Source organism: Furipterus horrens, unplaced genomic scaffold (genome assembly GCF_987537825.1).
Source record: "Furipterus horrens unplaced genomic scaffold, mFurHor1.1.pri manual_scaffold_11, whole genome shotgun sequence".
Lineage (NCBI taxonomy): Eukaryota > Metazoa > Chordata > Mammalia > Chiroptera > Furipteridae > Furipterus > Furipterus horrens.
In genome coordinates this window covers 50,874,252-50,889,144 of record NW_028327181.1, presented here as the reverse complement: position 1 = coordinate 50,889,144, position 14,893 = coordinate 50,874,252, and the positions used below count along the sequence as shown (strand labels likewise).

The 14,893-nt window shown below is 43.1% G+C and overlaps 1 protein-coding gene across 1 annotated transcript in view; it reads left to right on the top strand.

The window, feature by feature from the left end:
- DNAH9 (dynein axonemal heavy chain 9) overlaps positions 1-14,893 on the top strand; it is a 303,753-nt gene that overhangs the window by 50,988 nt on the left and 237,872 nt on the right. The window contains exons 15-17 of the mRNA XM_090290843.1: positions 2,207-2,342; positions 6,701-6,897; positions 6,991-7,415. Coding sequence (XP_090146969.1) covers positions 2,207-2,342; positions 6,701-6,897; positions 6,991-7,415 — 758 coding nt within the window. The remainder of the gene's footprint in view (positions 1-2,206; positions 2,343-6,700; positions 6,898-6,990; positions 7,416-14,893) is intronic.

Genomic DNA, 14,893 nt, shown 5'->3' with positions numbered 1-14,893 from the left:
TTTCAGAAGTCATTTTATTACGTTTCCTCCTCCAATGTTTTTGATCAGAAACCAGCCATAATTTATATCATTGTTCCTCTATATATAATGCATTTTTTCTCTCAGGAATTTTTAATAGAGTCTTTTTAAATTTTTTGTATTTTCTCGCATTTGACTATGATGTGCCTAGGTACATTTTCTTTATATTCATCTTGCTTAGAGATTGTGAGCTTCTTGAATTTTTCAGCAAATTTGAGAAGTTTTTAATCAAATGATGACATTATTCTCTGATAATTCAAACATCTATTATCTTTCTGTCTTTTAAAAAAATGCAACAGAAGTTTATTTTTCTTTCACATAAAATAATTCTAAGAAATAGACATTCCAGGGTTGGTATGGCAGCTATTTTCAGAGTTTTCTCTTAGTGATTTTCTCTGTTAGTTAAATGTCACGTTTTCCTGCTTCTTTGCATGTCTAGTAATTTTTTAATTATGTTCTAGTCATGTTGGGTACCACTTTAGAATCTGGGTGCTATTTCCCTTAAAGAATCTGGTTTTCTTTTGGCAAGAAGTTAACTTGCTGTTGCGTCAGCTTGATCCTGTTGAAGCTCAAGTTTAAGCTTTGTTAGGGAGGGTCTAAAGGGGCCTTATTCTAGAACAGAGCAGCTCTAATCTTAAAGCAGAGAATCGCTGAGGTCTCCACTGAGTTCCTGGTTACTTGCAAGGTCTTCTCATTATTTCCGATAGAATACAAACATCTTCCAGCACTTTATAACCTACACAATCTCCATTTAGCTTAGAATCCCCAGTAACTGTTCTCTGCCAGGCCCTGCAGAGTCTTGCCCTTATTATGTACAGCTTACTACACAGTGACTCAAGAGGGCTCAGCGGTGTCAGCAGCCCCAAACCCCACTTTTGTTTTTGTTTTCCGCCCAGCAGGAAGGATTCTGTAATTGAGATCCACTTTCCTATGTGATGGGTTGGAAAGTGCCTCTAGGTTTTTGTACAGCTCACCTTGAGTATTTCCCTTTTCTCAAAGATCACATCCCTTTACTGTCTGTTATCCAGTTTCCCAAAACAATTGCTTCTTGTATTGTATCTAGTTCGAAAGCTGTTTGTAGCAGAAGGGCAAGTCCAGTCTCATTTGCCTGTGTTGTCTAGGATCAGAAACTTGAGTGATTTCTCTTTAGTTTGTAGTAGATTTTAGGTAGAGAGATTGTAAGTACAGATAGCTATGTTGATAGCATATTGGGAAAGAGACAGAACAACCATACAAAGCAGTCATTAAAACTAAAAGTTTTAAACTATGGAAGCAAACATACACATCTTAATAATACCTGAGAGCAATACTATATTGTCATGGTGTCATGATTTGTGTGCTGATGAACTTTAAGTCATTAAGAAAATCTTAAATGTACTTAAGAGGGAAAAATCTAGGTAATGCATTTTAGAAATTATAGTTTTCTTACTCAAAGACAGGATCATGAGTTGTTGTTTTTTTTTTTAATTTCAGGGAGATTTACTTCATGAAAATGTTTGTAAAGTGGTGTGAGTCAGCTAGAAAATTTACTTCTGCAGAGTAGTTGCAACTTTCATTGAAGATATAAGATAACTGAAAAGTTGTAAAAAGGCTTAATAATGAAAATGATGAAGAGCACTTGCCATAGTGGCAGGAGACAGAGAGAGCGGAGAGGGGGAACATTTGTATTTGTTTATGTGTAAATATTTTCTGAATCACTCAATGATGAAGGTTTTTAGTTACTATTAAATGCCAACAGCAAAACAATCAAGCTCATTTCTAAGAATTATCCAGGAAACGCTTTACTTGTTTGAACCTGGAATTTCTTGTAAACCTTGAACCATAACACCTCCTGCTCCCAGGACTCCTTGCTTTGCACGCCCTGACTTCTGCTTCGGGGCAGCTTTCCTCGCCGCACGCCAGTCGGCATTCATGAAGCCCGCCCTGCACGCGGCAGCCCGCCTGCCGCGAAGGTGGCCCGAGCCCATCCTAGCCAGAGTCAGGATGAGACACCATCTTCCCTTTGTGCGTTAGCTTCGTGTTCCTTTTGATCAATGGTGATTCCTATCAGGTAGAATGGATTTGAAGGCATTTATTAGCAATTCTTCACAAGAATGTTTTCTCTCCATGTGTTATTTACACTTCCATTAATGATGATCAGACCTCACTTATTATTAAACAGGATTTACATTACTTCTTTATTTTTTAGGAAAACCTGGGTCTTTTTTCAGCAGACCCAGCCTCCGAAAACTGGAAAACTTACCTTCACTACATTGACAATATGCTGCTGGATGGATTCTTTCTGGCCATTGAGTGTTCCCTTCAGTACCTCCTGGAAAATACTGGTATTCACTGGCTTATGGGTGTGGTTTATTAAAGGAATGTTAACTGTAATAGCATCTGCTGAGTAATGCTGAAATGCAGTTGAGTGCTTTGTGACTTTTCCCAAAAGGATTGTGAACATTTTGTGAATTATACACAGTAATGTAGTAAAGGTATTGAGTTTCTAAACTGTTCAAACAGAAGAGACATTGGTCATTCCAAAACTCAGATGATAAACCAGGCTCTAATATAGTGAAGTTCAAAAGCAAAAACATAAAAGCTAATTCAATCTAAATCAAGCTTTGGTAAAGGGGAGCAACTAAGCTGGAATACCAGGAAGCACAATTAGTAAAGGCAGGTTCCTCTGGACTTGACTCCTGGTGATGGGAGTGGGACATTCTCTGCCTTTGAGCTTCATAGACTCTATCCCTGTTGCTTTTTGAGAACTCAGAGAGGTTGTAGCAGCTGGGTTAAGTGGAAGAAGTTTTTCTCTGTGAAGAAGAATCAAATGAGAGGCCAGGAATGAGGTAGCTCTCAGAAGGAAAAGGGATGTTAAGAAGATAATGGGCATTCTTTGAAGGTTAAATGATAGCTCAGGGCTTTGAATTGATGGTAGCTACACTGGGTTGGGGTGCACAGAATCAAATACATTACAGTGAGGGCTGACCTTGGCTAGTAAGTAATGGATGGAAAGGGCAGAAGGGGTCGGGAATGAAGTTGAATTAAACCCTCCATCTCTGGTAGATTCTGAGGAGCTCAGCAAGGGTCATATTGAAGAATTAATGGAAAGGCAGAGGTGAATATTTTGAAGTCAGAAGGTGAAGGTGAGATAAGACTTTAAGATGTCAACTCCAACCCAAGGAAAGAAATCAAATGCAGAGTTAGAGCAGGCAGGCCAAGGTCAGTGTCCAGACATCCCGCCCACACAAAAAGGCACATGCAGACCCCTTGGCTGAGACTGGAGAGGAGCAAGGCCCAGTGTTGGATGTAGCTCAAACAGGCAACGCTCCCCACCCCTCATGGTCTCTGTTGGTGGAGAGACTGAGGTCAAAGGCAAGGTGTTTGCTTGCACGGTTCTTGGGTGCTCAAATCAACCAAAGGCAGCAGCAGGAAACAGGGGCTCCTGCATAGTCACCTTCTAGATCCTGGGGCAAGCCCAGAGGTGAATTAAGGTCAGTTGAGGCCCTGGGCGCAGAAGAAAATATTGGGCCCCTTAAAAAAGAGAGAGAGACAGGGAAAATAAAAATACACGTTAACCACATTTTTAAATCAAAAATATTATGTACTATTAATATTTTATTTCCAATAAAATTTGAATACATGTATAATATAATTAATAATAGCATAATAATAACCACAAAGTTTTGATGTTTCATTTTTCTAGCTACCAATGAAAAGGAAAATATAAAATTTAATAGTCTGAATGATTAGAATACTAGAGAAGAGATTTTTTCATTATAGTGCAATAAATGATTAATTAAAATTCAAAAATTATTCATAAACTATGAAAATCCAGGCACTAAGTAACAACAGGAATTAATTTTATCTTAATATAATTTCAACAGTAGAAATTAATTTTATTTTAATATAATTTCAACTTACCTGAATATTTATTTATATGCACAGAAAACTATTTTTAAAACCACAAGTGAAACAAGTACATATCCACAAGCTAATTTACCTCCCTGCGTATTTGCATACATCCGAAGTCTGCGCTGCAGGAGAGCCTTTGTACGTACTAAGTAGCAACTACGATCCCATCGCTCCGATGAGCGGTAGTGCAGCCGCGCGGGGCCTTTCCAGCGTAATATGTGTCTAATATGCAGCGTAGTAATGCAATAATGAAAGTAAGCGAATATAAACATACTATCAGGTTTTACCGCCGACTGTAAACTTGTATGTAATTAAAATTGCACATATGAAACCAAACTTGGTGTCATTAGAAAAAAGTGTAAAGTTGGGGTTTTGCAGGGCCTTTCAGAAGTCGGGGCCCAGGGTGCATGCCCGGTGCACCCACCATTAAATCTGCCTCTAGGCAAGCCACCAGTGAGGCACAGGACATGGACTCTGAGACTGGAGAGCCAGCTCCCAGGGACCAGGCCCGGCACACTCACCTTGGTGAACTGACTGGGCTTCTCTGATGTTGGAGGCTTGGAATTTCTGGCCTCTTGTCCCCCCTCGAAGATCTGGGAAGGTGTCCCAGCCACACTTTAGTGCAGGTAGCACTCAAGAGATGGTCCCTAAAGGCAGTGGCTCACCTTTGACTAATCGCTCCCCTGACCTGCCCCGTCTGATGTGTCAGGTTGTCCTCCTCTCGTGAGGAGAGAGTGGGAACAAGGGGATGGAGAGACGTGATGGTAGTATTTTTCCAGGGCTGCCAAAGTTACCTTTCCTCCATGGAAGTGGGAGGAGAGGGGTGCATGCTTTCTTCACCCAGTGAGATGGACAGGAGCTAGATTTAGCAGCTGCCTGAGCTGAGGAGCTACGGATAAAATGTAAAAAGCACTCATGAAGGTGAGGAAGTCTAAAGGGAGTAGCCTCTAAGAAGAAGAAAATCATCATGACCCTTTGCAGTGGCCCAGCTGGGCAGCTTGATGACTCTGGTCCACCTTACCATTTCTACCTTCTCTCGTTTAGTCAAGCAAATACCATTGCTATGCTTTGCTCTGGCCTCCCAGTCATTTCATCGAAGGTAAACTCTGCCTAGATTAAATTCTACCCGCTCTATCAGAAATTGCCTTCCCCTTCTTAACTCCTAAAGTGATTTGCTCATACCAAAAGGTTGGGAATCCACCAGGATCATTTGGTTTGCATGGTAAAGAAGTTGGCACTGCATCTAATATAGGGGTTAGGTTCTCGTGGCAGCATATGGAGCAAAACTCTCACATAGTCAAAATGTTCTTGGAAGTCCTGTAAATCCTTTAAACTATATGCAGCCTGGCCTACTAAATTATAAATATCTAATGCATGCAAGAATGCAGAATATATCCTGAGTACATATGCAAAGCACAATCTTAGAAGTCTTTTTGGTTTTTTTAAAACTGTTCTACAATAGTAGCATAGTTACTATGATACTCGTAAACTTGCATTCCCTTAAGTTAAATATGCATTTTATGGGGCACTCTTGAGTCCAATTATGCAAATTTATTATTTCAAAGTTTTGAGGGCTAGAGTCTAGTTTTACATATCTCTGAGGAGCCCGCAGGTTTTCTTTTTCTTTTTTTTTTTTTTTAGTTAGGGAGAATGATAACAAAACTCTATTAATAATGGAGCTTAAAGGACAAAGAAGTTTATCTCTCAAGTACTAGCTCAAAGTAAGTGCTCCAGGTTAGTGGGCAAGTTCCTTCCATCCCATGGTTCCACCACTCTCCAGGGCTTGGTCTTCACTCTGTGCTTTATCTGGGTCACCAGCCCGTGAGAGGGGGAGAGAAGGCTCACCTGCTGACTCCAAGGCCCCAGCCTGGGAGTGGCACTGTCACTTCTCCCCACATTCCACCTGTGAGGGAACCACGCTGCCTTACCTCACTGCAGGCTGGCAATACCACGTGCACAGGTGTAACTATTTCTGAGGAAAAGGCGACAATAAATTTCAGTGAGTAGTCTCTGCCTCCCACGGTACCCAACACAACAGTCTCCGAAATATTCCTACAGTGAAAAAGATATATGGAAATACGTGCTTATTGATAAAAGTTTAAGCATTTATCTTGTACTTGAAACGTCTGACTCCATGTTATATTTTGATTTAAATTTAGCAAGGCAAGTTGTCTAGCAAGTAATCAGGAATTTTAAAATTACTTATACTGTTTGAAGATTTATCATAATAGGACTACAGCATTAAAATAAGTTCTGTTTTTATAGATAAGAAGCAGAATAGGCAGAATTGTAACATCACTTTGCTTTTCATGCCTGTGCAACCAGGGACACACCTCCGTCCCCTAGTGGCTGCCAAGTGTATTGTGTGGTCTGTGCCTAGGAAGAACTCGGCTGCTTCCAAAAAACTGGCTTGGCAAAATCAACCTCCTCGCAACCAGACGTTCTCCTGCCTCCCAGGAGGCATTTGGGAATGTGGAAGGGCGCTGGCCTGAGTTGATCCGTCACCGGGATGTGCTCTCTGAAGACGAGGGGCATAAATGTTCTGCGGTGCCCAGGATGGCCCTGCACCCAACTTAAACTGGGCCTATTCAAAATGTCAGCACTTCCCTTGCTGATAAACACCATAAGACGGTCACCCTCCCTTTTCTGGGTGTTAGCAAAGTTTACATTTCCATTTTCTATACCTGAGCAGCTCATTGAAAGGAAAGAAGTGCTCTCAGTGTTTTTAAAATGGTTATTTCTCTTTGCCCATTTTACCTGTTTCCCTTTTTTTGTTCTTGTATTTCAGAATGTAAACCAGGACTCAACCCGATATTTGAAGCACAGCTGAACTTAGCAGTCCCGGAGCTGGTTTTCTATCCATCTCTAGAGCCCGGGGTGAAGGGCGGCTTCTATGACATGGTGGAGGGTCTTGTCACCAGCATTTTTAGAATAGCGTCCTTGGTGCCACGGCTCGCCCCACGAAACAGCTCTCCCCACTATCAGGTACTGGGGTCTACAGCCCCCTGCCTTCCAGCCAAACCCGGGCCTCGGTGCAGAGCGCTCGTGTGATGTGCCTGCGGTTGTCTCGCTCCCCAGGTGGACGTGGAGGCCGCGGCCGGCCTGGCCAGGATGCGGAGCACGCTCACGGACAGAGTGCAGAGCGTGGTGGCCCTCTGCTGCAGCTACCGCAACACCTGCGGCCAGTATTCCTACCTCTACGTGGAGGACCGGAAGGAGGTTCTGGCCCAGTTTCTGTTGTATGGGCACATCCTCACACCTGAAGAGATCGAAGCCCAGGCAGAAGATGGCATCCCAGAGAACCCCCCGCTCCTCCAGCAGTTTAAAGCCCAGATTGACTCCTACGAAAGGCTCTATGAAGAAGTGTGCAGGCTGCAGCCCGTCAGGGTGTTTGACCACTGGATGAGGATCGATGCGCGGCCCTTTAAAGTATCGCTGCTGAATATAATTAAGAGGTGGAGCCTCATGTTCAAACAGCACCTTGTGGACCACGTCACTAACAGGTAATCCGGTGGTTTTCTCAGCTTTCTGTCTGCATCCCAGGCTGGCAGGAGCACCATGTTCTTAACTGCCTTCTCAGTTTTTGCCCCTGGCCTCATTGGTTAAGGGAATTAGAACAGCCAGTTGGACACCAGCGGTGACTGTAGTCCTGCTCTTTCCTTCGTTCACCAGATGTGCCTGTTCTTGTTCTGTTTTCCGTTTGGTGCCCGGTGTGTGAAAGGCGCTCAGTGAGTGGTAACTAATGTTCAATGCAACAATAGCAGATCCAGCCTCCCTTCCCAACCCTGGCTGTCGAATCTCTTTAAGCCTGAGAGGCAGAGGGGGTCTAATGGGCCTCCTGGGTTTGATTTCTACCACGTACTCCTTGGTTCAGATCATCCAGCTGTGCAACATGGATGTCAGTAAATCATCACACTCCTGATGCCTGCCTGTGCCACACCAGCCTTGTGACAGAGTGGGTCTGAAATTCTATCTGTCCTACCATGGACCTGGACCACTCAGCCTCATGCCAGGCCCTTGAAACCAGAGCCTCACCCTCTAGATGATAATCAAGTTGGATAGCAATCTCCTGGTCACCTCACGCTAGGGTTTCGACTCCCACTCCCTTCCCGCAGAATTCTGTTCAGCGATCAGCCTTTGGGGCCAGCTGATGCCATAGGGCAGTTGACCTTGCCCCTCCCCAAGGTTTGGTGCTGGTCTTGCTTAATGCTGCAGCTGGTCGGCTCAGTGATCTAGAAAGGAAATAGCCGCATTGAAGATGTGTCTGTCTACACACATATTCAGAGACTTTGCAGGGATGATGGTCCACCAGGAGAAAGCCTGGTGTGGGAAGTTTCAGACAGGGCTTTCTAGGTGTTCTTTAAGAAGAGCCAGTTTTCCACATTCAGAGAGACAAAAAGGGGAAGCCACGGTGGGAGCTGAGGAGGGGACAGGGATGGTCCCAAAGGAAGTAATGTTTGAGAGACAGCTACCCTGGGATCCCTCTCTAATCATAGGTCTGGTGACCCAAGATCATAGGAGCATTTTTTGAAGTTTAGGTTTTATTATTATTTAGGCATGACAAGGCCAACAGATAAGGACATCGGCATTGAAAAAACAGTTTGTTAGACTCACAGACCCCAAGAGGACGGCGGTGCACTCCACTGTGCAGGGCACACAGGGAAGCACCTGGGGCAATCAGGAGGAACGGGGGCGAGAGGCAAGGTGACCCAGGGTGAGCAGGCTTAGGATTGGCTAGTTGGAATAATTTCAACAGGCTCTGGGCTGTCCTTAGTTGCCCGGCACCTGGTTCTGGGGTGGTTAGGGCTAGGGGACAGTGGCATGGAGTGTGGGAGCCAGTGAGAAGAGGTGGTGGGCGGTCTAGACTCTGGACTGACGGGTTTGCAGCTGCAGGGCATGACCAAAGGTGAGTCCTTGACGATCTCTAGGAATTGGCTCCCCCTGGGAAGGGCAGTTCCTCCAGAGTCAGCGAGGCCCCTGTTGTCAGACTGTTAGGAACATGTGGCTGGTGCAGGGCATGGTGAGAGCAGCTGCCATGAGTCACTACTAGGTAAGGCTTCGCAGGATCTAACAGTTGGTTTAACAGGATAAACACGTGGGCGAGCAGTCAGGAGACCTTACTTCTTGTCCTTGAACCCCTGTTTCCTTACTCCTGAAAGAAGACAGTATGACTGGATTTCTGTGAGGTGCCTTCCAGGTTTATTGGTTGGTAATTTCATAAACTACTTTGCTGCACTTTAGGAGAGTGAGTTGTTGTATGCTCAAGGATTAGATAAAATAGACATAATAAGGACAATAAAAACCATTTATTACTGAGTGGCTACCATGTGCCATGTAATTTTGTGATTTCCACCTCCCATGGTGGGTGTCAGGATTAATCCCACCTTGCCTTATAGCTTATAAGTACTTCATTTATTGCCAGAAGTCCAGCCCCTTTTTATCATTTGTCTTATTCAGCTTGGGCTGCTGTGATACTGTGATTTATCGTAACAAATATGTATTTGGTTTCTGTCCTCGTTTCTGGCACAGAGCTCCTGAAACCCTTTGAGTTACCCAAGTGATGGGAGTGATAAAGGCGTCCTTTGTTACATTAATGAGGCGACTTTTGGACCCCACCTGAGGCTGGGGGCTGGCTGCCAGGAGAACCGACCCTGTGATTAAAGAGTTGGAACTTTCAGCTGCACCCCTGGACCTCTGGGAGGGGAAGGGGCTGGAGAGCCAATCAGTCACCAATGGCCAAAGATCTAATCAATTATGCTGCTATAACAAAACGTCCTTAAACACCAAAAGGGACAGGGCTTGGAGAGCTTCCAAATCGGTGACATGTAGCGATTCAGGGAAAGCGGTGGGCTCAGCGACCATGTGGCGCTCCATGCCCTTGCCCAGGCCTTGCCCTCTGCATCTCTTCCGCTTGGCTCTTCCTGAGTGACAGTTTTTTATAACAAAACAGCAATCTAGTGAGTCAACAGTTCCCCGAGTTCTGTGAGCGGCTCTAACAAATTAATTGAGCCCAAGGAGGAAGTTGTTGAAACCTCTGATCAATAGCTGGTCAGTCAGAGGCACAAGTGACAAGCCGGAATGAAGATTGGTGTCTGGAGGGGATGGAGCAGTCCTGCAGGACCAAGCCCTTAACCTGGGGAATCAGACGCTGTCTCCAGCGAGACAGTGTCAGCATTGATTTGAGTTGTAGGACAAATAGCTGGTGTAGGACAATTGCTTGGCAATGTGAGAAGCCTGCCCCCCTCCCCACCTGCCCCACACAGACACATTGGAATTGGTACTAGAATTCTAATAGCTGCCATAAAAAATAACACACACTGGGTAGCCTAAACAACAGAAATTTATTTCTCCCAATTTTGGAGGCTAGGAAGTCCACGATCAATATGTCAGCCCATAAGATGCCTGGCGCGAGCTATCTTTCTGGCTTGCGGGCAGCTGCCTTCTCATTGTATTGTGACATGGCCTTTCCTTAGCCCCTGTGGTGGGGGTGCGGGGGACAGAGAAAATCTACCTCTTTTTGAGCTCGTCTAACCCTACTTACCTCCCAAAGGGCCAACCTCCAAATACTGTGTTGGAGGTTGGGGCTTCAACATACAAGTTTGTGGGGGACCGAACATTCAGTCCACAGCATCATAAACTCCCCTTCCGTTGTCCATGCCCCCGTCCGACTTCCCCCCAACACTTGCCCTTGCAAAGCCCCTCCTCTGCCCCTCCTCTAGGTCTCAGGGTCTTTCATCAGCAAATGCTCACTGGTTTCTTCACCTTTTCTTACCCTCTTTTTGCACTGACACCCCGTCCTCTCCTAAAGACACTGCTTCCCTTGTATCCCTCCCAAGGGGGGGCTGATGTTTCTCCTGTCCCCCTCTTACCACTGGTCCCGGAGGTAGATAAGATATTCTTGCTTTTCGGTGTTTCTTCCACATCATTTCGCTATCTCTTTCCAAACCCTCAGCTTCACTGGAGCAAATTCTAAGAGACAGCACCAACTGCCTCTTGTCCATATGCAGCCATTCTTCCCCGTCACTGTGGGTTTTGTCACCTGGCAGAGCCTCCTTCTCCCACCCTTTTGCTGACCATCGTGCTCAGTGACCCAGCACCCTCCGCACAGTCTCCATCACACCTTCCTCTCATTTGGTTGATCTGTCTCTCCAATGCCCTTTCCCTTCACCGTACCTCTGCTACCTAATTCCGCCTTGCACTCTTGGTGGGGCCGGGGGTAAGATTTGGAAGTAATTGTTCTCCCTTCAAAATCTCAGGTTGGAGCATTCAGTTCTCTACCACCACATGGTATCGTTCCAGCTCACTTGCTTGGCAACCCCGCCATGAAGAATTCTTCAGACCCATCAAGATTTTCAATCCATTGGCCCCTGTGCTCTCTCAGTGTTAATTATCCTTGCTCACCGTTCCCACTCCCACCTTGTAAAACCCTGACTCTGTCTAAATTCAGTGCTCTGCACCTGCACCTAAGCAAGTCATCCTTGATGAAGAAAAAACAACACATTCTTCTCCCAAATCTCATGTATAAACATAAAATTCAAGTAAATCCTGCGTATTTTCTGTTTTAAAATCTACTTTATTGATTATGCTATTACACTTGTCTCAATTTTTCCCCCTTTTCCCACCTCACTCGGTACCCCCATTTCCTCCAACAATCTCCCCCCTCCCTTAGTTCGTGTCCATGGGTCATGATAAGTTCTTTGGTTTCACCCTTTCCTATATTATTATTAACTTCACCCTGTCTATTTTGTACCAACCAATTATGCTTCTTAGTCCCTGCACCTTCTCCCCCATTCTCTCCCTTCCCCCTCTCAGCTGACAACCCTCCAAATGATCCCCATACCTATGATTCTGTCCCTGTTCTGGTTGTTTGCTTAGTTTGCTTTTAGATTCAGTTGTTGATAGTTGTGAATTTGTTGTCATTTTAATGTTCATAGTTTTGACACTTGTCTTTTTCTTAAATAAGTCCCTTTAACATTTCATGTAATGATGGCTTGGTGATGATGAGCTCCTTTAGCTTTACCTTGTCTGGGAAGCACTTTATCTGCCCTTCCATTCTAAATGATAGTTTTGCTGGATAGAGTAATATTGGTTGTAGGTCCTTGCTTTTCATCACTTTGAATTCTTCTTGCCAGTCCTTTCTAGTCTGCAAAGTTTCTTTTGAGAAATCAGCTGGTAGTTTTATGGGAACTCCTTTGTAGGTAACTCTCTGCTTTTTCTCGCTCCTTTTAAGATTCTTTCTTTGTCTTTAATCTTTGGCATTTTAATTATGATGTGTCTTGGTGTGGTCCCCTTTGGGTCTAGCTTGTATGGGACTCTCTGTGCTTCCTGGACTTGTATGTCTATTTCCTTCACCAAATTAGGGAAGTTTTCTTTCATTATCTTCTCAAATAAGTTTTCGATTTCTTGGTCTTCCTCTTCTCCTGGCATCCCTATGATTCAGATATTGGTGTGTTTAGAGATGTCCCAGAGGCTCTTTAGACTATCCTCATTAAAAAAAAATTTTTTTTGTTCTTGCTGTTCTGATAGATGCTTTTTTTCTTCCTTATGTTCCAAATTATTGATTTCAGTTTCAGCTTCATCCCCTTCACTGTTGGTTCCCTGTAGATTTTCCTTTATTACACTTATTTCATTTCTGCCTGGTCTTTTTATGCTGTTACCATACTCGATGAGTTCTTTGAGCATCCTGATCACCAGTGTTTTGAACTCTGCATCTAATAGGTTGCTTCTCTCCATTTCATTTAGTCCTATTTCTGGAGTTTTGTTCTGTTTTTTCATTTTGTCTATATTTCTTTGCCTCCTAATTTGGCCGAACATGGTATGTTCTTGCCTCCTTTGTCAAATATCAATTAGCCATAAAGTCATGGATTTATTTCTGTGCTCTCTATTCTGTTCCATTGATCTATGTATCTGTTTTTATGGCAGTACTACACTATTTGTTTACTATGGCCTTGTAGTATAATTTGATTTCAAATAGTGTGATACCTCCAACTTTGTTCTTCTTTCTCTAGATTGCGGAGGCTATTCTGGGTCTTTTTTGGTTCCATATAAATTTTTGGAATGTTTTTCTAGATCTCTGAGATAGGCCATTGATATTTTAATAGGAACTGTGTTGAATCTCTAGATTGCTTTGGGTAGAATGGACATTTTAATGACATTTTTTTCTATTTGTGAACACAGTGTATGCTTCCACTTATTTGTATCTTTCTCAGTTTCTTTCTTCAGTATTTTATTATTTTCTGAGTATAGGTCTTTTACCTCCTTGGTTAAATTTATTCATAGATACTCTACTTTTTTGTTGTTGTAATAGTAAGTGAGATTGTTTTCTTAATTTCTCTTCCTTATAATTTATTATTGGTGTATAAAAATGTCATCAATTTCTGAGTATTGATTTTATATCCTGCTGCTTTGCCAAATTAATTGATTAGATCTAGCAGTTTTTTTGGTGGCGGCCTGGGTTTTTTTATATACAATATCATGTCACCTGTGAATAATAACCTTTTTACTTCCTCCTTTCCAATTTGGATGCCTTTTATTTCTTCTTGTCTCATCGATGTGGCTAGTACTTCTAATCATCGTCGGCAGCCGTCCGTCTCGAGAGACGATGGTGTAGCTTCTTAAGAGTCTATCTGCACCGCCGAGAATGGCTGTGCAGTCCGACTCGGGAGTGACACGGTATCTGTCTCCTCCCGTGTGGAATCGACATCTTGCGATGACGCTGGAGTGTCCTCTCCAGTGAAGCTGAAGCTACAGAGCCTGGGCAGGGTGATATGGAGGGTCTGCTGTTGCCCATGCAGCAGACCCCCCCCTCTCTTCGCAGCTGAAGGGTCCAAGGGAAAGACGGAGTCAATACAGCTTGGCTTCAGGTGCGCCGCAGGAGTTGCCGGTGTTGACTACAACGTCAAACCGCCTTAGGGACTCCGGCTCCGGATTTTCTGTCGGGGTTTACTCCCTTAGCCTTTCCCCTGAAGAGGTATGCCGCAAGGCAGCGGAGGTTTTTTGGAGTCAGAGTTTTCCTTCTCTGAGTACTTCTAATACTGTGCTGAATAAGAGTGGTTAAAGTGGACATTCCTGTCTTGTTCCTGATTTTAAGGGAAATGCTTTTAGTTTTTTCCCATTGAGTATGATGTTGGCTGTGGGTTGTCATATGTGGCCTTTATTGGACTTTAATTTTTTTTCTCTTTGGTACTTAGAAGTTATTTACACATTGCATCTCTAATTCTTTGCTTATTGTATAGTTTGCAAATATAGTCTCCCATTTTGTGGCTTGTCTTCCCAATTATTTATGGTGTATTTTGACAAGCAGTTCTTCATTTTAACATAACGAACTGTTATGTTACATGGTTCTTTTTCTTTACATTGTTCTTTTTGTCTTGTGAAATAAATCATTTCTTTCCCTGAGATGCTAAAGATACTCTCCTATATTTTCTCCTAAAAGTTTTATAATTTTATCTTTCACATTAACTACCCCCTTGTCTCTTGCTACATTGATATAGCATGGTTCTATTACTATAGCACTGTAACAAATTTTTATACCTGGCAGCACCAGTCCCAATCTTGTTCATTTTTATTAAGACTGTCTCAACAACTTTTGTCCCTTACTATTTTATACAAATTTTAAAATTAGTTGTAAAAGAAAAAAATCTGTAAGTATTTTGCAGTGACTATAGATCAATTTGAGGATAATTGTCATTTTTACAATATTGACTATTTGTGTTCAAGTGCACGTTCTCTCTCCTTTTACCTATGTCTTTTAAACATTCTTCAGTGAAATTTTGTAGTCATTACTTTTAAAATATTTTTATGTGTTTGCCAAGATTTATTCCTTGGAATTTTATTTTATTTTTTTTTGGTTCCTCATATACATATGCTTTAAAATAATATTTTTTGTGGAACTGGAATTGATTTTTGTACATTGATTTGCATCAAACATCTTTGCTAAATTAACTTATAAATTCTAACGATTTATCTATGTACTCATTTG